General features: G+C 50.0%; 1 protein-coding gene across 1 annotated transcript in view; it reads left to right on the forward strand.

Moving 5' to 3' along the window:
* The window catches only part of DRC3 (dynein regulatory complex subunit 3), a 71,415-nt gene extending 48,010 nt beyond the window's left edge, over window positions 1-23,405 (forward strand). Inside the window, exons 8-13 of the mRNA XM_063934852.1 lie at window positions 10,769-10,944; window positions 19,339-19,470; window positions 19,549-19,619; window positions 20,603-20,726; window positions 21,589-21,720; window positions 22,834-23,405. Coding sequence (XP_063790922.1) covers window positions 10,769-10,944; window positions 19,339-19,470; window positions 19,549-19,619; window positions 20,603-20,726; window positions 21,589-21,720; window positions 22,834-22,944 — 746 coding nt within the window. The 3' untranslated portion in view covers window positions 22,945-23,405. The remainder of the gene's footprint in view (window positions 1-10,768; window positions 10,945-19,338; window positions 19,471-19,548; window positions 19,620-20,602; window positions 20,727-21,588; window positions 21,721-22,833) is intronic.
* The last annotated feature ends 588 nt before the right edge of the window (window positions 23,406-23,993 follow it).

The raw sequence follows: 23,993 nt of genomic DNA on the forward strand, positions 1-23,993 counted from the left end.
TCCCTTTAATGCAGCGTACATCCTGGGGAGCAGATCCCCTGTAATGCAGCGTACATCCTGGGGCACAGATCTCCGTAATGCAACGTACATCCTAGGGCACAGATTCCCTTTCATGCAACGTACATCTTGGGGCACAGATCCCCTGTATTGCAGCGTACATTCTGGGGAGGAGATCCCCTGTAATGCAGTGTACAACCTGGGGCACAGATCCCCGTAATGCAGCGTACATCCTGGGGAGCAGATCCCCTGTAATGCAGCACGCATCCTGGGGCACAGATCCCATGTAATGCAGCGTACATTCTGGGGAGCAGATCCCCTGTAATGCAGCATACATTCTGGGGAGGAGATCCCCTGTAATGCAGCATACATCCTGGGGAGGAGATCCCCTGTAATGCAGCGTACATCCTGGGGAGGAGATCCCCTGTAATGCAGTGTACAACCTGGGGCACAGATCCCCGTAATGCAGCGTACATCCTGGGGAGCAGATCCCCTGTAATGCAGCACGCATCCTGGGGCACAGATCCCATGTAATGCAGCGTACATTCTGGGGAGCAGATCCCCTGTAATGCAGCATACATTCTGGGGAGGAGATCCCCTGTAATGCAGCGTACATCCTGGGGAGGAGATCCCCTGTAATGCAGTGTACAACCTGGGGCACAGATCCCCGTAATGCAGCACACATTCTGGGGGGCAGATCCCCTGTAATGCAGCACACATCCTGGGGAGCAGATCCCCTGTAATGCAGCGTACATTCTGGGGAGCAGATCCCCTGTAATGCAGCATACATTCTGGGGAGGAGATCCCCTGTAATGCAGCGTACATCCTGGGGAGGAGATCCCCTGTAATGCAGTGTACAACCTGGGGCACAGATCCCCGTAATGCAGCACACATTCTGGGGGGCAGATCCCCTGTAATGCAGCACACATCCTGGGGAGCAGATCCCCTGTAATGCAGCGTACATCCTGGGGAGCAGATCCCCTGTAATGCAGTGTACATCCTGGGGAGCAGATCCCCTGTAATGCAGCGTACATCCTGGGGAGGAGATCCCCTGTAATGCAGCGTACATCCTGGGGAGGAGATCCCCCATAATGCAGCGTAGATCCTGGGGCACAGATTCCCCGCAATGCAGCGTACATCCTGGGGAGGAGATCCCCTGTAATGCAGCGTACATCCTGGGGAGGAGATCCCCTGTAATGCAGCGTACATCCTGGGGAGGAGATCCCCCGTAATGCAGCGTACATCCTGGGGAGGAGATCCCCCGTAATGCAGCATACATCCTGGGGAGCAGATCCCCCGTAATGCAGCGTACATCCTGGGGAGCAGATCCCCCGTAATGCAGCGTACAACCTGGGGCACAGATCCCCGTAATGCAGCGTACATCCTAGGGCACATATCCCCCGTAATGCAGCGTAGATCCTGGGGCACAGATCCCCCGTAATGCAGCGTACATCCTGGGGAGGAGATCCCCTGTAATGCAGCGTACATCCTGGGGAGGAGATCCCCTGTAATGCAGCGTACATCCTGGGGAGGAGATCCCCTGTAATGCAGCGTACATCCTGGGGAGGAGATCCCCTGTAATGCAGCGTACATCCTGGGGAGGAGATCCCCTGTAATGCAGCGTACATCCTGGGGAGGAGATCCCCTGTAATGCAGCGTACAACCTGGGGCACAGATCCCCGTAATGCAGCATACATCCTGGGGAGCAGATCCCCTGTAATGCAGCATGCATCCTGCGGCACAGATCCCATGTAATGCAGCGTACATTCTGGGGAGCAGATCCCCTGTAATGCAGCGTACATCCTGGGGAGCAGATCCCCTGTAATGCAGCGTACATCCTGGGGAGGAGATCCCTTGTAATGCAGCATACATCCTGGGGAGGAGATCCCCTGTAATGCAGTGTACAACCTGGGGCACAGATCCCCGTAATGCAGCGTACATTCTGGGGAGCAGATCCCATGTAATGCAGCGTACATTCTGGGGAGCAGATCCCCTGTAATGCAGCACGCATCCTGGGGCACAGAACCCCTGTAATGCAGCGTACATTCTGGGGAGCAGATCCCCTGTAATGCAGCGTACATCCTGGGGAGCAGATCCCCTGTGATGCAGCGTATATCCTGGGGCACAGATCTCCGTAATGCAGCGTACATCTGTGGCCGGAGAGACTAACCAGCCACACGTGTAATGGCGGCCGCAGCACTGAAGGGGTTAACCCCTAGTGCCTGGCGCCATTAGGAAGACAATAGGTGCTTGGCGCCACTTTTAAACTGTGCACTGGCGCTAGTCGCCGTCTTTAAATGTATTGTGGGTGCTAGGCACCGGGTATTTAAAAATATATTTAATACTGTGTTTTCACCATGTTATATGTAATGCTCTAGGCACAGTTGTAGGATTGCACATTTACCATGCATGCAAATGCCAGCACTTAGAAGGAATGTGTAAGCTGTGATGGTTTTAAAATGCATTTACGTTTGAGGACAAATGGCTTTGGAAGCTTCTCACCTAGGAATTGAGATGCTGATGACCCTGGCACCTGGAAAGGGGTGTATGGACAAGCCATTTCTTTGAGATTGAGATGTGTCTCTGTGTAACTTTATAGACATATGCAGGTGAAAGGATTTGTTTGCTGTCTTCTCTGAATATTGTGTGAACTGGTTTTGCATGGAGACACAAGTTGCTGCTAAATCAGATTGTGTTTTATGAATGCAAACTAGTGTGTTTCGTTTACCAACAGTTTGATGTAACATTTCTTAGTCTGCATTATGTGTGATGCAGATTATGTTTAATTTACAGTATAAGAACGTTGTCTATGTGTGAGAGGGTGAATGCAATTGAAATGCAAGTTACATTTACATTTGTGAAAGAGACAGGAACATGGTAATCAGATTGTGTTTGGGAAAGCACACTGGTTTGGTTATATATGAAGAGGAGCAGGAATGTGCTTTATCTAATTCTTAACTTTTGAAATGTAACTTGTATTTATTTATATTTTCTGCGATAACCTGATTGGTTGGAGAAGACAGGGAGGGCTTACCCCCCCTGTGGTACTGTGTGTAAAATTGACATAAAAAGGAGGCCTGCGTGCATCCAGAGTGTATTTGTACCATCTTCATTCTGCTGGAACATCTTGCTGTATGCTGTTGCCCCTAGCAATAGGGAAGAGTCTTTTTTAAGACTATTATTGAGCAAATAAACATCATCTGCCTCAAGAAGATTGCTTCATCTTGTGACCTACAGGGTTATGCCAAACATAGCCCGTCCTCCGGCTGTCCAGGGAAGCACCTAACGTCTCCAAGTTCCGCCTTCCGCCAGCTACCGGTAGAGGCCTAGCAAGTGGCTAGTGGGGATAAGTCAATACCACACAGGTGTGGTAAGGCAGTGTGTCGGCACATATAGAGCAGAATCGTGGTTCCAAACGCCACGGCAGGTTAGGAGTTTGGTGGTGGCAGCATAAACCCGTCCACCGCGCAGTGGGTGGAGTCAGTAACAGGCGGTTACTGACGGTAAGCGGGAATCCCCTATGTGGTCAGGTCCCGTGTGACCTAAACCTTCCATTCTGTGCACTGGGAATGGGACGCGGAAGCGGTGAGTGCTTTCGTACGAAAGGCGTCCGGTCACAGAAATTGGTGGCATAGCGGTGGGATCATCCCAGGCGGCTTTTCGGTCACCCGATTGGAGAAGCCGAGTTACTCAGGAGAGGAGTAACTGCAGCGCAGGAGAACGCACAAGATGACAGACTTCAGTGGAACGTCTAAGGGCGATCTGGAGATCTTGTGCCAGGAGAAGGGTGTGGATATCCCTTTCAACGCGTCCAGAAGCGTCAGGAAGGCGGCGCTCATGAGCTTGGAGGAGTCACATCGGGCGGAGGTGGAGAGCACTGACGGCGTCCGCATCGCAGAGGACGGCCCATCAGTGGACCTTCGTACGGAACCGGTGAGACCCACAAGCCCCGCCCCTTCTAGCAGCAGCCATGTTTCCCAGCAATCCCTAGCAGGGCCAGGATCCCAACGTCCCAGGGGGGGCGGCCCGGATACCCTAGCAGATCGGCTAGCGGAATTGGGGGAAAGGGCAACGGAGCAAGAACGCATGCTTGTCATTCGGATGTGGCATGCGGAGCGGGCACCACAGGCCGTGGTACCCCGGGAGCCGTTGTCAGCTGTTGTGCACAGATCGGGATGCATTCAGTTTGCCAAGTTTGCAGACAGTGAGGAGGACATTGATGGACATTTGCAAGTTTTTGAAAGGACTTGTAAACTACATGATTTATCCAAGTCGGAGTGGGTGAGACACCTTGTGCCCACTGCATGGAGAGGCCTATCGAGGAGTGGCCACGGAGGACTGCAGGGATTACGACGAAGTCACGAAGGCCCTCCTCCAGAGATTCTTCATCACTCCAGAGTCTTACAGGAAGAAGTTCAGAGACTTGCCCAAGAATCCTAGCAGCACCCATGAGCAGTTAGCCACCCAGCTGCGGCAGTACGTGGTGAAGTGGGTGAAGGATTCTGAAGCCACTATATGGGACACACTGATCGACCTGATCTGCAGGGAGCAGTTATATCATAGGTGCGCCCCAGAAGTGAAGGAGTGGGTGCTAGACCGGGAGCCACCCAGCTTAAAGATGGCTGCCCAGTTAGCAGACAAGTATGTGGCAATTCGGCCACAGGGGCAGAAGCAGCCAGCTCCAAAAGACTGTACCACCAAGGGGACCCCCCTCTTCAGCTCATCACCCCCAAAGACAAGCATCTTCCAACGTGGGTGCTCTTGGCCAGCAACCGCACCGCAGCATCCCTGCAACTGATCAGAGATAATCGGTGCCACGACTGGAGAAGAAGTGCTACGGCTGTGGGAAAATCGGACATCTGAGGATGAACTGTCCTGCATCCCATGCACCCCAGACTCGTGCCCCAAATCCGAGTGCTGGAGCCCGGCTCGCTTGTTTGACGAGAGGAGATGAGCCTACAGAGACTGTTCCCCCTCCAGTCAGTCCGATGGAGTGTGGCGAGAGACAGGTGCACTCTGTGGAGAGTCACCTGCATGGCCAAACAGCCCCTACACAACATGTGGAGGCACCTGCAGCCGGTCCACGTGGGACCCCTGCAGGGAGAAGGCCTAAGAGACTCTGGGGCCTCAATCACTGTGGTGAGCCCCCATCTTATAGATCCTGCTGCAGTATTGCAGGGTCGCACTGCCAAGGTCACCCTGGCAGATGGAACAGAGAAAGAGGTTCCCATGGCAAGAGTCTACCTGGACTGGGGAGCTGGACCAGAGTTGCGAGAAGTTGCCGTCATGGATGGTCTCCCAACTGATGTGGTCCTAGGAAATGATCTGGGTGGTGGGATTGTCACTACGTTTGCTGGCGCCATTCCCCGGAGTCAAGTTCCACAACCACCGTTGACATCAGCTACTCCAGCCCAGCGGAAAAGACTACAGCTGCTAGACAACTGCCAGCACAGCCATCCACAGCATCAACCAGCCCAGAGGAAGAGATTACAGCGGCTAGATTGGCACATCGACCCCGCATGCCTTTTGCCTCTGGTATGCCTACGTCCCCTAGCAACGCAGAGGATGTTGGTTCCAGCTCATTTGATCCTGTGGGGGTGCCCAATGATGCTCCTGACCCAAGTGGTTTGCCAACTCCGGCGGTGAGTATGAGAAACCACACTGACTTATCCATGACTGACCCCTACCAGACTGACCCTAGTAGTCCACACCTAGATCCCCCTGTAGTGTGTCCCAATTTAGGAGAGATTGAGGGCCGCAGGCAGGAGTTTAGGGAGGCTCAACTCTCTGACCCATCCCTGAAAGGCATGAGGCGCCACTCTGGCAGCGGCCTTGACAGGGTTGGGGCAGGAAGTTTGACCTGGCAGGAAGGGTTAAGGTATATGGTAGACAGGAAAGTGGGAACATGGGAACATGTGCAACTGGTCCCCCCAGGGAACTTTCCTGCGCATCCTGTGTCGGTTGCCAGTGAAACCCCTTTGGACCGCCACTCAGAGATAGACCGTACCCTGAAGTGCCTGATACAGTGCTTACCCTGGTCTGGAATGTCGGATGACGCCCAGACCAACTGTAAGGCTGGTGCCATGCGTTGGCAGCTGGGGCACTCCAGCAGTTGTGTTTTCTCTGGGCCTCTGCCCATAGGAGAACCTTTACAGCGAGTTGCTGTGGACATAGCAGGTCCCCTGCCTGTGCGCAGTAGATCGGGGAAGACACGCAGCCTCCCTGTAGTGGATGCCACACAGGATCCAGAGGCTGGTGATCTGGCCGCCATCACTGTGGCACAGGTAGCGTACGAGGAGGAAAGAGTAGGCCTAGGTCACAGGGTAGGTTTCCCGAGTCGTAGGTCAACAGAGGAGGATTGGAGGGCAGGTCTGACAGTTCGGGCAGACAGTTGCCAGATAGGAATGACGGAGGTGCAGTGCCTGGGGCACCATGTGGGAGGAGACAGGGGTAGGCCCAAACCAGAGAGGGGGTGGAGGCAACCAGAGGCTGTCCCCGACCCACATCACCCAGACAGGTACTGACCTTAGAACCTGTAAGGCCCTACGGACACGTTGTCCTTGACTTTAGTCCTGTAGTGAATCCCTTTACAGAGATGGCTAGGAAAGGCGTTCCCAAGTCAGTGGACTTTGCACCCGCTTGCGAGTTGGCATTCCAGTCATTGAAGGAGGCTCTGGTACCCGCTCCAGTGCTGATGGCGCACATTGTTGACCAGGACTGTGTTTTACGAACTACTGCGCCACTGCACGGACTGGGAGCAGTACTGAGCCAGGAGGAGCCATATGGGCAGGAGCACCCTGTGGCCTGTTTGAGCAGAATACTGCTATTGTGGGAGGTGGGGTATACCACAATTGGGACGCCTTGGGTGGCACTTGTGTGTAACTGGCCCCCCACCGTGGTGACTTACCACCCACCTGTTAGGTGGCTGCAACCTACCTTGGGGAAATTGGACAGACTTTTGTGGTGGAGCCTTGAACTTGGACTTCAGGTGGACTATTTGAACATTGTGCACCCACGAAGAGAGGCCCACTACACTATGGATGAACTGTCTAGGCCGGAGCCTACACTCCCTAGGTAGCGTCCCCTTCAACACAAGGGACTGCGGGACCAGGAGCCATATCGTTGGGACATGACTCGCTGGTTTTCCCGCTTGAAATGGGGGGGGGGAGGAGTGTGGCCAGAGAGACTAACCAGCCACACGTGTAATGGTGGCCGCAGCACTGAAGGGGTTAACCCCTAGTGCCTGGCGCCATTAGGAAGACAATGGGTGCTTGGCGCCACTTTTAAACTGTGCACTGGCGCTAGTCGCCATCTTTAAATGTATTGTGGGTGCTAGGCACTGGGTATTTAAAAATATATTTAATACTGTGTTTTCACCATGTTATATGTAATGCTCTAGGCACAGTTGTAGGATTGCACATTTACCATGCATGCAAATGCCAGCACTTAGAAGGAATGTGTAAGCTGTGTTGGTTTTAAAATGCATTTACGTTTGAGGACACATGGCTTTGGAAGCTTCTCACCTAGGAATTGAGATGCTGATGACCCTGGCACCTGGAAAGTGGTGTATGGACAAGCCATTTCTTTGAGATTGAGATGTGTCTGTGTAACTTTATAGACATATGCAGGTGAAAGGATTGGTTTGCTGTCTTCTCTGAATATTGTGTGAACTGGTTTTGCATGGAGACACAAGTTGCTGCTAAATCAGATTGTGTTTTATGAATGCAAACTAGTGTGTTTCGTTTACCAACAGTTTGATGTAACATTTCTTAGTCTTCATTACGTGTGATGCAGATTATGTTTAATTTGCAGTATAAGAACGTTGTCTATGTGTGAGAGGGTGAATGCAATTGAAATGCAAGTTACATTTACATTTGTGAAAGAGACAGGAACATGGTAATCAGATTGTGTTTGGGAAAGCACACTGGTTTGGTTATATATGAAGAGGAGCAGGAATGTGCTTTATCTAATTCTTAACTTTTGAAATGTAACTTGTATTTATTTATATTTTCTGCGATAACCTGATTGGTTGGAGAAGACAGGGAGGGCTTACCCCCCAGTGGTACTGTGTGTAAAATTGACATAAAAAGGAGACCGGCATGCCTCCAGAGGGTATTGTACCATCTTCATTCTGCTGGAACATCTTGCTGTATGCTGTTGCCCCTAGCAATAGGGAAGAGTCTTTTTTAAGACTATTATTGAGCAAATAAACATCATCTACCTCAAGAAGATTGCTTCATCTTGTGACCTACAGGGTTATGCCAAACATAGCCCCGTCCTCCGGCTGTCCAGGGAAGCACCTAACGTCTCCAAGTTCCGCCTTCCACCAGCTACCGGTAGAGGCCTAGCAAGTGGCTAGTGGGGATTCGTCAATACCACACAGGTGTGGTAAGGCAGTGTGTTGGCACATATAGAGCAGAACCGTGGTCCCAAACGCCACGGCAGGTTAGGAGTTTGGTGGTGGCAGCATAAACCCACCCACCGTGCAGTGGGTGGAGTCAGTAACAGGCGGTTACTGACGGTAAGTGGGAATCCCCTATGTGGTCAGGTCCCGTGTGACCTAAACCTTCCATTCTCTGCACTGGGAACGGGACGCGGTGAGTGCTTTCGTACGAAAGGCGTCCGGTCACAACATCCTAGGGCACAGATTCCCTTTAATGCAACGTACATCTTGGGGCACAGATCCCCTGTATTGCAGCATACATTCTGTGGGAGGAGATTCCCTGTAATGCAGCGTACATCCTGGGGAGCAGATCACCCTGTAATGCAACGTACATCCTGGGGAGGAGATCCCCTGTAATGCAGCATACATCCTGGGGAGGAGATCCCCCGTAATGCAGCACTCATCCTGGGGAGCAGATCCCCTGTAATGCAGCGTACATCCTGGGGCACAGATCCCTTTAATGCAGCGTACATCCTGGGGAACAGATCCCTTGTAATGCATCATACATTCTGGGGGGCAGATCCCCTGTAATGCAGTGTACAACCTGGGGCACAGATCCCCTGTAATGCAGCGTACATCCTGGGGAGGAGATCCCCTGTAATGCAGCGTACATCCTGGGGAGGAGATCCCCTGTAATGCAGCGTACATCCTGGGGAGGAGATCCCCTGTAATGCAGCGTACATCCTGGGGAGGAGATCCCTGTAATGCAGCGTACATCCTGGGGAGATCCCCTGTAATGCAGCGTACATCCTGGGGAGGAGATCCCCCGTAATGCAGCGTAGATCCTGGGGCACAGATCCCCCGTAATGCAGCGTACATCCTGGGGAGGAGATCCCCCGTAATGCAGCGTACATCCTGGGGAGGAGATCCCCCGTAATGCAGCGTACATCCTGGGGAGGCGATCCCCCGTAATGCAGCGTACATCTTGGGGAGGAGATCCCCCGTAATGCAGCGTACATCTTGGGGAGGAGATCCCCCGTAATGCAGCGTACATCCTGGGGAGATTCCCCGTAATGCAGCGTACATCCTGGGGAGGAGATCCCTTGTAATGCAGCATACATCCTGGGGCACAGATCCCCCGTAATGCAGCGTACATCCTGGGTAGGAGATCCCCTGTAATGCAGCGTACATCCTGGGGAGGAGATCCCCCGTAATGCAGCGTACATCCTGGGGAGGAGATCCCCCGTAATGCAGCGTACATCCTGGGGAGGATATCCCCTGTAATGCAGCGTACATCCTGGGGAGGAGATCCCCCGTAATGCAGTGTACTTCTTGGGGAGGAGATCCCCTGTAATGCAACGTACATCCTGGGGAGATTCCCCGTAATGCAGCATACATCCTGGGGCACAGATCCCCTGTAACGCATCAGATATCCCAGGGCACATAATCCCTGTAATGCAATACACCCTCTCTTTTAATGCAGCACACAAACCTTGTAATGGAGCACACACATCTCCAGTAATCAGTGCAAATAACCTTTTTTCATTCATCACACATCTTTGGACACACAACCATCATGTAGCCATCAGTGTGCTGGAGAGTGTTGTCAGGTTTATTGTAGCACACATCCTACTTCCCAGTGCTTCACTTCCCACATGGTAGGTGGACAGTTGGCATAATCTCTGTGTTCCGCTGACCTAGCCTGGACTCAGGGATATTGGCCCTCATTCCGAGTTGATCGCACGTAGCAACTTTTTGCTGCTCGTGCGATCAACTTGACGCCACCTATGGAGGAGTGTATTTTAGCACAGCAGGGCTGCGATCGCTTGTGCAGCCCTGCTATGCTAAAAAAAGTTTCCTGCAAAACAAGACCAGGGTCAGACTTACCCTGTGCAACGGATCCAGCGACGAAGGTCCCGGAATTGACGTCAGACATCCGTCCTCCAAACGCCTGGACACACCTGCGTTTAGATCTCCACGGCCGGAAAACGGTGAGTATCCGCCTCGGAACGCCTCCCCGCTGTCAATCTTCTTGCGATCGTGCTAGCAATCACTTTCTTCTCTCTTCTGGTCGTTGCCCGGCGACAAGTGTCGCTGGAAAACGACGCGCATGTGCGTTGCAGGCGCCGCACATGCGCAGTTCTGACCCATTCGCACCGCAGCAAAGAACCGCTGCGTGCAAACGGGTCGGAATGACCTCCATGGTTAGAATCTCCAAGGGGTCAGGGAGATCACCACTATTTCAGGAGTCTCCCTGAAATTCAGGTAGAGTTGGCAAGTGTGGTCCTTCTACACAATGCCCTAGGTACCGTTCCTCCATCTATAGTATACTGATGTTACAGTGACAGTACCAGCTGTATCCAGTGTCATTCCTTAGCCCGGACCTCACATACAGGACTAAGTGTACTGAAGTCTGCCAGAGCATATTCACATACGGTCTCAGCCACCATGAGAAGAGAATCGCAGAGGTCGCCATATTCAATGACTGTCTGCAGGAAGCCGTGACAGAAAATCAGGATGCTGGAGCCAGGAAGATCCAGGAATTTGAATCAAAGAACAGTGAGGTAAAGGGGAAGTGTGTTGGCAACGCAAATACTCCCATGTTGGGGAAACCATTTCTTTTTCACAACAATTTTCCAGCCTTTAAACCAGAGGTTCTCAAACTCGGTCCTCGGGGGCCCACACAGTGCATGTTTTGCAGGTCTCCTCACAGAATCGCAAGTGAAATAATTAGCTCCACCTGAGAACCTTTTAAAATGTGTCAGTGAGTAATTAATACACCTGTGCACCTGCTGGGTTACCTGCAAAACATGCACTGTGTGGGCCCCCGAGGACCGAGTTTGAGAACCTCTTCTTTAAGACAACAGCATTCACTGCCGTGTGGTTCTGCCTTAGACTAAAGGACTATTCTGCCACTTCTAGGTGGTCAGTCACCAAATAACATCTGTATTAACATCTGTTTTAATTGTGACATATCCGCATTAAATTATTGCAGCCAGATAACCATTGAATCTAAAATTGTACTCCATCAGATATATAGGCATCAAGATGGCTCCTTATATTTTCATAATTGCCCTATCCCCGAATTATGATCCTGATTCATGTTTGTAAGCAAAGCAAAAAAGCAAGCAACTGGGCAAAACCATGCTGCACTGCAGGTGGGGCAGATATAACATGTGCAGAGAGAGTTAGATTTGGGTGGGGTGTGTTCAATCTGAAATCTAAATTGCAGTGTAAAAAATAAGAATTTACTTACCGATAATTCTATTTCTCGGAGTCCGTAGTGGATGCTGGGGTTCCTGAAAGGACCATGGGGAATAGCGGCTCCGCAGGAGACAGGGCACAAAAAAGTAAAGCTTTACTAGGTCAGGTGGTGTGCACTGGCTCCTCCCCCTATGACCCTCCTCCAGACTCCAGTTAGGTACTGTGCCCGGACGAGCATACACAATAAGGGAGGCATTTTGAATCCCGGGTAAGACTCATACCAGCCACACCAATCACACCGTACAACTTGTGATCTAAACCCAGTTAACAGTATGACAACAGAAAGGGCCTCTTAAAGATGGCTCCTTAACAATAACCCGAATTAGTTAACAATAACTATGTACAAGTATTGCAGATAATCCGCACTTGGGATGGGCGCCCAGCATCCACTACGGACTCCGAGAAATAGAATTATCGGTAAGTAAATTCTTATTTTCTCTATCGTCCTAAGTGGATGCTGGGGTTCCTGAAAGGACCATGGGGATTATACCAAAGCTCCCAAACGGGCGGGAGAGTGCGGATGACTCTGCAGCACCGAATGAGAGAACTCCAGGTCCTCCTTTGCCAGGGTATCAAATTTGTAAAATTTTACAAACGTGTTCTCCCCCGACCACGTAGCTGCTCGGCAGAGTTGTAATGCCGAGACCCCTCGGGCAGCCGCCCAAGATGAGCCCACCTTCCTTGTGGAGTGGGCTTTTACAGTTTTAGGCTGTGGCAGGCCTGCCACAGAATGTGCAAGTTGAATTGTGTTACAAATCCAACGAGCAATCGACTGCTTAGAAGCAGGTGCGCCCAACTTGTTGGGTGCATACAATATAAACAGCGAGTCAGATTTTCTGACTCCAGCCGTCCTTGCAATGTATATTTTTAAGGCTCTGACAACGTCCAACAACTTGGAGTCCTCCAAGTCGCTAGTGGCCGCAGGCACCACAATAGGTTGGTTCAGATGAAATGCTGATACCACTTTAGGGAGAAAATGCGGACGAGTCCGCAGTTCTGCCCTATCCGAATGGAAGATTAGATAAGGACTTTTATAAGATAAAGCCGCCAATTCAGATACTCTCCTGGCAGAGGCCAGGGCTAGTAACATAGTCACTTTCAATGTGAGATATTTCAAATCCACCTTTTTCAATGGTTCAAACCAATGGGATTTGAGGAAATCTAAAACTACATTTAGATCCCACGGTGCCACCGGAGGCACCACAGGAGGCTGTATATGCAGTACTCCCTTGACAAAAGTCTGGACCTCAGGGACAGAGGCCAATTCTTTTTGGAAGAATATTGACAGGGCCGAAATTTGAACCTTAATGGATCCCAATTTGAGACCCATAGATAATCCTGATTGCAGGAAATGTAGGAAACGACCCAGTTGGAATTCCTCCGTCGGAACCCTCCGATCCTCGCACCACGCTACATATTTTCGCCAAATGCGGTGATAATGTTTCACGGTGACTTCCTTCCGTGCCTTAATCAAGGTAGGAATGACTTCTTCTGGAATGCCTTTCCCTTTTAGGATCTGGCGTTCAACCGCCATGCCGTCAAACGCAGCCGCGGTAAGTCTTGAAAAAGACAGGGACCCTGCTGTAGCAGGTCCCTTCTCAGAGGTAGAGGCCACGGTTCGTCCGTGAGCATCTCTTGAAGTTCCGGATACCAAGTCCTTCTCGGCCAATCCGGAACCACTAGTATTGTTCTTACTCTTCTTTGCCGTATGATCTTCAATACCTTTGGTATGAGCGGCAGAGGAGGAAACACATACACTGACTGGTACACCCAAGGAGTTACCAGTGCGTCCACAGCTATTGCCTGTGGATCTCTTGACCTGGCGCAATATTTGTCCAGTTTCTTGTTGAGGCGAGACGCCATCATGTCTACAATTGGTCTTTCCCAACGGTCTATTAACATGTTGAAGACTTCTGGATGTAGACCCCACTCTCCCGGATGAAGATCGTGTCTGCTGAGGAAGTCTGCTTCCCAGTTGTCCACGCCCGGGATGAACACTGCTGACAGTGCTATCACGTGATTCTCCGCCCAGCGAAGAATCTTGGCAGCTTCTGCCATTGCACTCCTGCTTCTTGTGCCGCCCTGCCTGTTTACATGGGCGACCGCCGTGATGTTGTCCGACTGAATCAACACCGGCTTTCCTTGCAGGAGAAGTTCCGCCTGGCTTAGAGCATTGTAGATTGCTCTTAGTTCCAGAATGTTTATGTGAAGAGACTTTTCCAGACTCGTCCATACTCCCTGGAAGTTTCTTCCTTGTGTGACTGCTCCCCAGCCTCTCAGGCTGGCGTCCGTGGTCACCAGGATCCAATCCTGAATGCCGAATCTGCGGCCTTCTAATAGGTGAGCCTTCTGCAACCACCACAGAAGTGACACCCTTGTCTTTGGTGACAGGGTTATTCGCAGGTGCATCTGCAGATGCGACCCTGACCATTTGTCCAACAGATCCCTTTGGAATATTCTTGCATGGAATCTGCCGAATGGAATTGCTTCGTAAGAAGCCACCATTTTTCCCAGGACTCTTGTGCATTGATGTACTGACACTTTTCCTGGTTTTAGGAGGTTCCTGACCAGATCGGATAACTCCTTGGCTTTTTCCTCTGGAAGGAAAACCTTTTTCTGAACCGTGTCCAGAATCATTCCTAGGAACAGCAGACGAGTTGTCGGGATTAAATGGGATTTTGGAATATTCAGAATCCACCCGTGTTGTCTTAGCACCTCTTGAGATAGTGCTAAAGCTGTCTCCAGCTGTTCTCTGGACCTTGCCCTTATTAGGAGATCGTCCAAGTATGGGATAACTAATACGCCTTTTCTTCGAAGAAGAATCATCATCTCGGCCATTACCTTGGTAAAGACCCGAGGCGCCGTGGACAATCCGAACGGCAGCGTCTGAAACTGATAGTGACAGTTTTGAACAATGAACCTGAGGTACCCCTGGTGTGCGGGGTAAATCGGAACGTGTAGATACGCATCCTTGATGTCCAAGGATACCATAAAGTCCCCTTCTTCCAGGTTCGCTATCACTGCTCTGAGTGACTCCATCTTGAACTTGAACTTTTTTATGTAGAGGTTCAAGGACTTCAGATTTAGAATAGGCCTTACCGAGCCATCCGGCTTCGGTACCACAAATAGAGTGGAATAATACCCCTTTCCTTGTTGTAATAGGGGTACTTTGACTATCACCTGCTGAGCGTACAGCTTGTGAATGGCTTCCAACACCCTCTCCCTTTCGGAAGAGACGGTTGGTAAGGCAGACTTCAGGAAACGATGAGGAGGATCCGTCTCTAATTCCAACCTGTACCCCTGAGATATTATCTGCAGGATCCAGGGGTCTACCTGCGAGTGAGCCCACTGCGCGCTGTAATTTTTGAGACGGCCCCCCACTGTCCCCGAGTCCGCTTGAGAGGCCCCAGCGTCATGCTGAGGTTTTTGCAGGAGCCGGGGAGGGCTTCTGTTCCTGGGAAGGAGCTGCCTGTTGGTGTCTCTTCCCTCTTCCTCTGCCTCGTGGCAGGTACGACAAGCCCTTTGCTCTCTTATTTTTGTAGGAGCGAAAAGGCTGCGGTTGAAAGGTCGGTGCCTTTCTCTGTTGGGGAGTGACTTGAGGTAAAAAAGTGGATTTCCCGGCAGTAGCCGTGGCCACCAAGTCTGATAGACCAACTCCAAATAACTCCTCCCCTTTATACGGCAAAACCTCCATGTGACGTTTTGAATCCGCATCGCCTGTCCACTGTCGTGTCCATAAGGCTCTTCTGGCTGAAATGGACATAGCACTCACCCGAGATGCCAGTGTGCAAATATCCCTCTGTGCATCACGCATATAGATAAATGCATCCTTTATTTGTTCTAACGACAGTAAAACATTGTCCCTATCTAGGGTATCAATATTTTCAATCAGGGATTCTGACCAAACTACTCCAGCACTGCACATCCAGGCAGTTGCTATAGCTGGTCGTAGTATAACACCTGCATGTGTGTATATATTCTTTTGAATAACTTCCATCTTTCTATCTGATGGATCCTTAAGTGCGGCCGTCTCAGGAGAGGGTAACGCCACTTGTTTGGATAAGCGTGTGAGCGCCTTGTCCACCTTAGGGGGTGTTTCCCAGCGCGCCCTAACCTCTGGCGGGAAAGGGTATAATGCCAATAACTTTTTTGAAATTATCAACTTTTTATCAGGAGCAACCCACGCTTCATCACACACGTCATTTAATTCTTCTGATTCAGGAAAAACTGTTTGTAGTTTTTTCACACCATACATAATACCCTGTTTTACGGTATCTGTAGTATCAGCTAAATGTAACGTCTCCTTCATTGCCAAAATCATATAACGTGTGGCCCTACTGGAAAATACGTTTGAATTTCTACCGTCGTCACTGGAATCAGTGCCCGTGTCTGGGTCTGTGTCGACCGACTGAGGCAAAGGGCGTTTTACAGCCCCTGACGGTGTTTGAGGCGTCTGGACAGGCATTAATTGATTGTCCGGCCGCCTCATGTCCTCAACTGACTGTTTAAGGGAAGATAAACCATCACGTAATTCCACAAATAAAGGCATCCATTCTGGTGTCGACCCCCTGGGGGGTGACATCTGCATATTTGGCAATTGCTCCGCCTCCACACCAATATCGTCCTCATACATGTCGACACCACGTACCGACACACACCGCAAACTCACAGGGAATGCTCTAATGAAGACAGGACCCACTAGCCCTTTTGGGGAGACAGAGGGAGAGTCTGCCAGCACACACCACAAAGCGCTATATATACAAGGGATATCCTTATATTAAGTGCTCCCTTATAGCTGCTTTAATATATATATATATAGCCATTAATGTGCCCCCCCTCTCTGTTTTACCCTGTTTCTGTAGTGCAGTGCAGGGGAGAGACCTGGGAGCCGTTCTGACCAGCGGAGCTGTGACAGAAAATGGCGCCGTGTGCTGAGGAGATAGGCCCCGCCCCTTTTTCGGCGGGTTCTTCTCCCGCTATTTTTCCAGTCAGGCAGGGGTTAAATATCTCCATATAGCCCCTATGGGCTATATGTGAGGTATTTTTAGCCTTGTATAAGGTTTATATTTGCCTCTCAGAGCGCCCCCCCCCAGCGCTCTGCACCCTCAGTGACTGCCCAGTGAAGTGTGCTGAGAGGAAAATGGCGCACAGCTGCAGTGCTGTGCGCTACCTTATGAAGACTGAGGAGTCTTCAGCCGCCGGTTTCCGGACCTCTTCACGCTTCAGCATCTGCAAGGGGGTCGGCGGCGCGGCTCCGGGACCGGACTCCACGGCTGGGCCTGTGTTCGATCCCTCTGGAGCTAATGGTGTCCAGTAGCCAAGCAGCAAATCCACTCTGCATGCAGGTGAGTTTACTACTTTCCCCCTAAGTCCCACGTTGCAGTGATCCTGTTGCCAGCAGGACTCACTGTAAAGAAAAAAACCTAAACTAAACTTTCTCTAAGCAGCTCTTTAGGAGAGCCACCTAGATTGCACCCTTCTCGTTCGGGCACAAAATCTAACTGGAGTCTGGAGGAGGGTCATAGGGGGAGGAGCCAGTGCACACCACCTGACCTAGTAAAGCTTTACTTTTTTGTGCCCTGTCTCCTGCGGAGCCGCTATTCCCCATGGTCCTTTCAGGAACCCCAGCATCCACTTAGGACGATAGAGAAATAAAGCTGTCTAACATTTGTAAGCTACGTGCAAAAGCAGCCAGTATTTACCTTGCACAGAAAAAATAGAAAAGTATTTGCTACCACCGCATGGCGACATGGTGTGTCCCAGACACAAAGTTACTTGCTTATTTTCACCTTTACTTACAAACAAGAATCCGGCCATCAGTTGTATCTACTGGTTAGACTATGGCTTTTATTGCAGCAGCTCTGTTTCCAGTAAATACATTTATATATAGAACCATGACATGTCATCTATAAGCAGATGGTTTACATGCATCTCCAATGTTATCGACAGAGTCCTGCGAGATTGCACACTGTGCCCCCAAGCCGCAGCATGAGTTGGGGATGGGGGAGGTGCCGTCAGCATTTCAAGGAAATAGGAAAGTGTCTGCTCCATTTTCTGGGACTGGTGAGGCCACAGCTTTCTGACACAGATTTACTGACCTCCCCAGTCTCCACCTCTGAATAACCCCTCTGGTTCACTACTATTCATTATCATCTGATTCTGAATCAGACGCAGTGGCAATGGTGCATGCAGCTGGCTGATGTCCCAGTTGCACAGCGCATGCCCCCCGGTTGTTGGCGCTAAGATACGCAGTACAGAATCAGATGCAGGGTCTGGTCATTGTAGTGGGTGTTCCTGGGAGGTAACGGGGGTGGCTAAGCCGACCCGTGTGTGTTGCTCAAATCGGCTGCATCCAAAAACTCTGAACCGCTAACACAGGAGGCTACGTTCATATGGAGATACTGCGTCTGCCGTGCGGTTGGTGCACGTTTCAGTGGTGCAACCGATGGTGCGTCTAAAGACACACAGAGGTGGAAATAGACGCTGCAGTCGTGTGACTCAATTTCGGGAAAATAGTTTGCAGAATTAGCATAAGATGCAGATGCAACTGCGGCAAAAGGTCTGATTTAGAAAGGCAGATACTGACTATTGTACAAGAGATTATTATAAACGTGGTCAAACATAGTCCATATGGGGGTAAAGTAGTACAAGGGATTTCGCAGAGATGTAGTCTCGTCCAAAGCTCTGGTACACTTGCAGGCAATGCAATAACAAGGGGATGAGCAGAAAGATATTCCTAGAAGTCTGGTACACTTGCAGGCAATGCGGTAAGAACTAGGTGATTAGTGCAGGAGAGTGGTCCAGTCAGTACACGGGAAGACAGAGGGCCTAATTCAGACCTGATCGCTGCTGTGCGTTTTTGCACAGCAGCCGATCAGGTCTGAACTGCGCATGCCATACAGCCGACGGCCGTCTCAGCCCAGCGATCGCCTCTGCCTGATTGACAGGCAGAGGCAGTCGCTGGGCGGGATGGGCCGGCGGCGTTTTGGGGTGGTTTTAGAGGCGCGGTCCGGGCAACGCAGGCGTGCCTGGACCGTGCGGAGGTCGGGCCGCGGCGGCTGCGTGGCGTGACACAGCCACTGCGACCCGGACAGCGACGAGTAGCTCCCTGCCAATGGGCAGGAGCTGCGCTGGTAGGGAGCTATTCTTCAGGTACAAAAGCATTGTCGCTGTGCGATGCTTTTGTACTTGTGCGGCAGGGTAGGGCCTGACATGCGGGCGGATTAGCCCTGTGCTGGGTGTCCCCCCACATATAAGGGAGGCTGATCGTAGATGTGCTAAATTTAGCACATCTACGATCAACTCTGAATTAGGCCCAGAGTCCGGTATGTACAGCAATCCAGACTAAGCTAGACCAGACAATCACCTAGCAAGATGTGCTAGGTCCGGCCATCCGTTGTTATCCCACGGGGGTGGGTCCCAAGGCTATAAGTGACTGCTGTCACATGTGCAGTTCATGCTCGCACACACAAGTCAGCAGCCATTTTTTCTATACATGCACACAATATTATTATAAATTTATTAGCCAACTTATTTAGCTACCGTATTGGCACGAATGGCAAAGGAGTGGCACAAACCAACTGAAACAAGAGTACGTTCACTGTCTGCTTTCAAATTAGTAATGTTCTGAAGAAGTATGCTACCCATATGCACAAATGGCCGGTATCATTGTAACGCAGTGTCCGTCTCTGTAGCTGCTGTATGAGCTCACCCAGATCACTGACCAGCAGGAAGTAGATGCTAAATCCTTGCAATACGTTCAGGATGTCACAAAGCTGATGGATGACTTGATAACCCTGGAGCTGCAGTTGGTGGAGCAACTGGAGGTGAGACTGGGCAGCGTCTGATAAACAGAAGCTGTGACCCTCCACTCACTAATAACCTGTCTCTTCTCCCTCGCACAGGACATCATTAAGGATTATGAGAGGAACATCGCTGAGTTGGTGTCCACATTTCTGGAAACTGTACAGGGCCTATATCCTTTTTTTCTTACGATGGTTTCGGAAGCAGCAAGGCTGACACAGCAACCTACTTACTGTCATTGTCCATTGTCACTATATAGCCAGGGCTTAACCATCCAATGATTATGAAGCATGACAACTGTTGGTGATTCACTTGAAATGCCTGTTACATGAAAAACCCAACTATTCACCCAACTATACTGACCCTTAGCAGAGTATGTTTGATTTTCAATAGTTAAACCGTCAATACATCTAGAATTAAAAAAAACAAAACAAAACCCAAAGGTTATGGCAATAGTCGCAAATATAAATGCAGAAGTTCCCATATCATTCTTCTATTTACATCCAGTATATTTTAGTGCAACTATACACACGTTCCTACTAGAACACTTCTACACTTTTTCTGCCCCTTTGTCTACACCAGGGTTAGTGCCCCCATCACAACAGCATATACAAACATTGACAAAAGTAATAGATGAGTACTAAGGGGTTGATGTTTCAAGAAGTGAAACGAGTGGAGAAGTGGACCAGTGTAGTGGCATTTATCAAGTACATTCTATAAAATGATAGGTGGAGGTTGATTGTCCACTTCCCCACTCATTTCACTGCTTGATACATCAATCCCAACCCCCTGTCCTTCATTTTTTTAAACTAGTTCGCTCCTGAGGATGCCCCTCAAAACATACTAATGCCAAAGGTGGCCTTCTCCTGGCCTACAGAGCGGAGGCAACAATTTTGTGGACTAAACCACTGTTTATGTAAGACCGCCCAATAATTCTCTAGGAACCAGTGAGATCACTGAGGCATGACGAGATATCACTGGTTCCTAATTAATAGGGTACATTTGCATGGCTGATCCCTTGGTACGTAAGTGATTGACTCACTTTACGAAGCCTTAGATACAGGGAATTCATATCAAGAGATGGTTCTTCTTCACTTGATCTTCAGACATGGTCAGTGGCCTTCACGCAGATAATGCCTTAACCACTCTCTGCACAATAGCTCAGATCAGAGATCTGGAGAACCAACATCATGAGAAGTTCCTGGAGTTTTCCATCAACATGCTGGAGAGAGTGCTCAAAGGGGAGATGGATGAAGAAATGACAGACGACCTTCGAGTGGTAAACGGATTGTGTCTACTTTGTGCTAGGATGTCCATTACACCAAGCTGTCCATAGAGGCCCAACAGCAGAAGGTGTATCCTACATCACCCCATAGATTCACACTGGAAAAAATAGTTGGCAATGTTGGTTGCCTCTGTATAGATGTATAGCAGATATAACAAAAAGAGGAAGCTAACAAATCAGTACAAGGTTATGTGAATTACTGCTTAAAAAAGCTAGCTAGACTTATGCGGGCCATTCATCAAGCAGCATATATCCCGATTCCCCAATCCAATCTGCCAATCGGCGGGCATCGATGATCAGCAATCCATTCAGGGTTTCAGGGACATTCCGCATGTTAAAAATCCCAGATTTGCTAATCCCGATCATTGGTTGTGGGGGTTGGGGAATTGCAGCAATTCTTAGCTGATGTATGGGCCCTATAAATTTAGCTGCACACACACAAATTCTGAATAACCCAGGCTGCAATGCAAATGGTTCAAATGCAGTGTTTTCTTCTGGATTCAGTGACGTTAAATGCTTCCACTTTTGCACACTGTACACAAATTTTAAGCAGCTTTATTTAACTCTGTGGTTTAGAGTTGAGCCCCCTCCGAACTCTAAATCTATCTGCACTTTTTACAATTGTCTGCCTGCAAGAGCAAAAAATTAATTGCTCCATCTATTTGGCTACATATGGAACTCTAAGTGAGGCCCGTAGTGTATTGACCCTTTACTTCTGACTTCAGGATAAAGGATGTGTGTCATAATGCCTCAGCCCACCAATGAAATTCTATGTTACAATGGATGGGTCAGAATGTAATAACGGCCTTGGCAGGTGGAACGACTAACGTGTGGTTCCTTTATACCATTTTGGCAGCTCTTTGTAGATAAAGACACAATCGTTAATGCGGTCAGCGCCTCCCATGACATACACTTGCTGAAAATTGATAACCGGGAAGATGAACTTGTCACCAAAATCAAGAACTGGGCCACGGACCTCGTACAGAAGGTGAGATTCAGCTTCGTGACTATCTGAATTATGGTTATTCAAAGACTAAAAAATATTTTTTGACGTCAGCGCAATAACGGTCTTGTGATGACCAGCTGTAGAGAGAAAACTGCGTATCTCCGGTGTAGCTCGGAAAAGCAGCATGGATGCAACAAAAATGTGACCATTAGATGCTGTACCAACTCTGCACGAAATCCCTCACTCAGCTTCATTTGCAGTTTTGCTGTTTTAGCAAAACTGCAACTGGCTACGATCGCATGCTGGATATGTGGATGCCTCCGCAGCAACCAGGCTGCAAAGGCAGTTGCAGGGCGGCCATTTTCTGGGTTGCAGCGGCCGCGTGTGCCGCCCCAAACCCGCCCACATTTTCGTCACCACGCACCTACCCCGACGCAGCCTCGCACCCCACGAATGCCAGATCGGGCCCTTCGGGGGGGTGAGCGGTGAGATGCGATCCCATCGCAGTAGCGACTGCTACTGAATACCCCCCTAAGTTCATTATGTACACTATGGGGGTCATTCAGAGTTGATCGTAGCGGTGCTAAATTTAGCACAGCTACAATCATTCACACTGACATGCGGGGGGGACGCCCAGCACAGGGCTAGTCCGCCGCGCATGTCAGTGCCGCCCCCCCCCCCCCCCCCCCAAATGGAAAGGCATCGCACAGCGGCGATGCCTTTGCACTTCAACAGTAGCTCCCGACCAGCGCAGCTATAGCGTGCTGCCCGGGAGCTACTCGTCGCTTCCCGGCCCGCAGCCGCCGCGGCCCGCCCCCCCCCCCCAACGGTCCGGGCCACGCCTGCGTTGGCCGGACCGCGCCCCCTAAACGACGGCTTAACGCCGCCGTCCAGCCCCCTCCCGTCCAGCGACTGCCTCTGCCTCAGAGGCGATCGCTAGGCAACGACGGCTGGCATGCGCCGGCGCAGTTCCGACCCGATCGCCGCGCTGCGAGAAACTGCAGTGAGCGATCGGGTCGGAATGACCCCCTATGTTTGTTTTTCCGTGTGTTTTCCTTTTGCTGTGATACTAAACCTCTGATGCTTGTAAAATGAGTCCTGCTGAAGAAAAGTGCTATTTAAATAACATTATTATTATAACCAATTCCTGGACAGGTTCAGAGAGAGGAGCTGCAGCGGAATCGCAAGCGAGTCGCCGAGATCAACATCTATATTGATCATTTGCGGGATGAGCTGGATAACCTTGATGTCCATGAGCAGATGTGAGACTGTCACTGCCCGACTGACGTGCAATAAGATTACTCTCCCCGATCAGTTTTAGGATCATTAAACAAGTTTCCCACATTTGAAGGGGAAGGAGAGCTTTCCAGTCTTCTTCACTGCTAATACGTCAGTGTGGAACCTTCGATGTTCCCCTGCTGATTGCACAATGTAGCCATGTTCCTTGCTTACGTTAAGATTTGGCAGTAGGATGTACAGGACCAGCCTACGTCAGTGAGGGATCCCAATACCAAATTGCTTGGATGGGGGTAGGGAGAATTTGGTGCATTTCCTAGACTTGATGCCTCACCGTGAATGGATTTAAAGCTGAAAGTACTCAAGACAGGTCTTCTCATTATTCCAAGCATACAAATGTATTTCGGCTTATTTGGTCATGAGCCCACTTTAGATAAATGTACATGAATAAATTATACAGACCCATGCAATCTTGAGTCTTGGTCAACCAACTTTTAGAGAAGTTCAAAATCTGTGTTTTAAGAACTCAGTCAAGGTTATTCAAAACCTGCACTAAAACTATTCAAAACCTGCACTAAAACTATAGTAGCCATTCAGAAATTTGTTTTCATTATCCAACTTGCACTCGAGAGATAAAAGCTCACTCCTGATTGGTTGGTATGTTTTTAGTGCAGATTTGCACCAGTGAGCAGTGTTCGAAAACATCCCTCTGTGTATCCTCATTACAGCAACTGTTCTGGAACAACCAATCTAACTTGGAAGAAAAAATAAGATTTTACTTACCGGTAAATCTATTTCTCGTAGTCCGTAGTGGATGCTGGGGACTCCGTAAGGACCATGGGGAATAGACGGGCTCCGCAGGAGACAGGGCACTTTAAGAAAGAATTTGGATTCTGGTGTTCTGGCTCCTCCCTCTATGTCCTTCCTCCAGACCTCAGTTAGAGAAACTGTGCCCGGAAGAGCTGACAGTACAAGGAAAGGATTTTGGAATCCAGGGCAAGACTCATACCAGCCACACCAATCACACCGTATAACTTGTGATAAGCTTACCCAGTTAACAGTATGAACAACAACGGAGC

This window comes from Pseudophryne corroboree, chromosome 7 (genome assembly GCF_028390025.1).
Source record: "Pseudophryne corroboree isolate aPseCor3 chromosome 7, aPseCor3.hap2, whole genome shotgun sequence".
In the NCBI taxonomy this organism is placed as follows: domain Eukaryota; kingdom Metazoa; phylum Chordata; class Amphibia; order Anura; family Myobatrachidae; genus Pseudophryne; species Pseudophryne corroboree.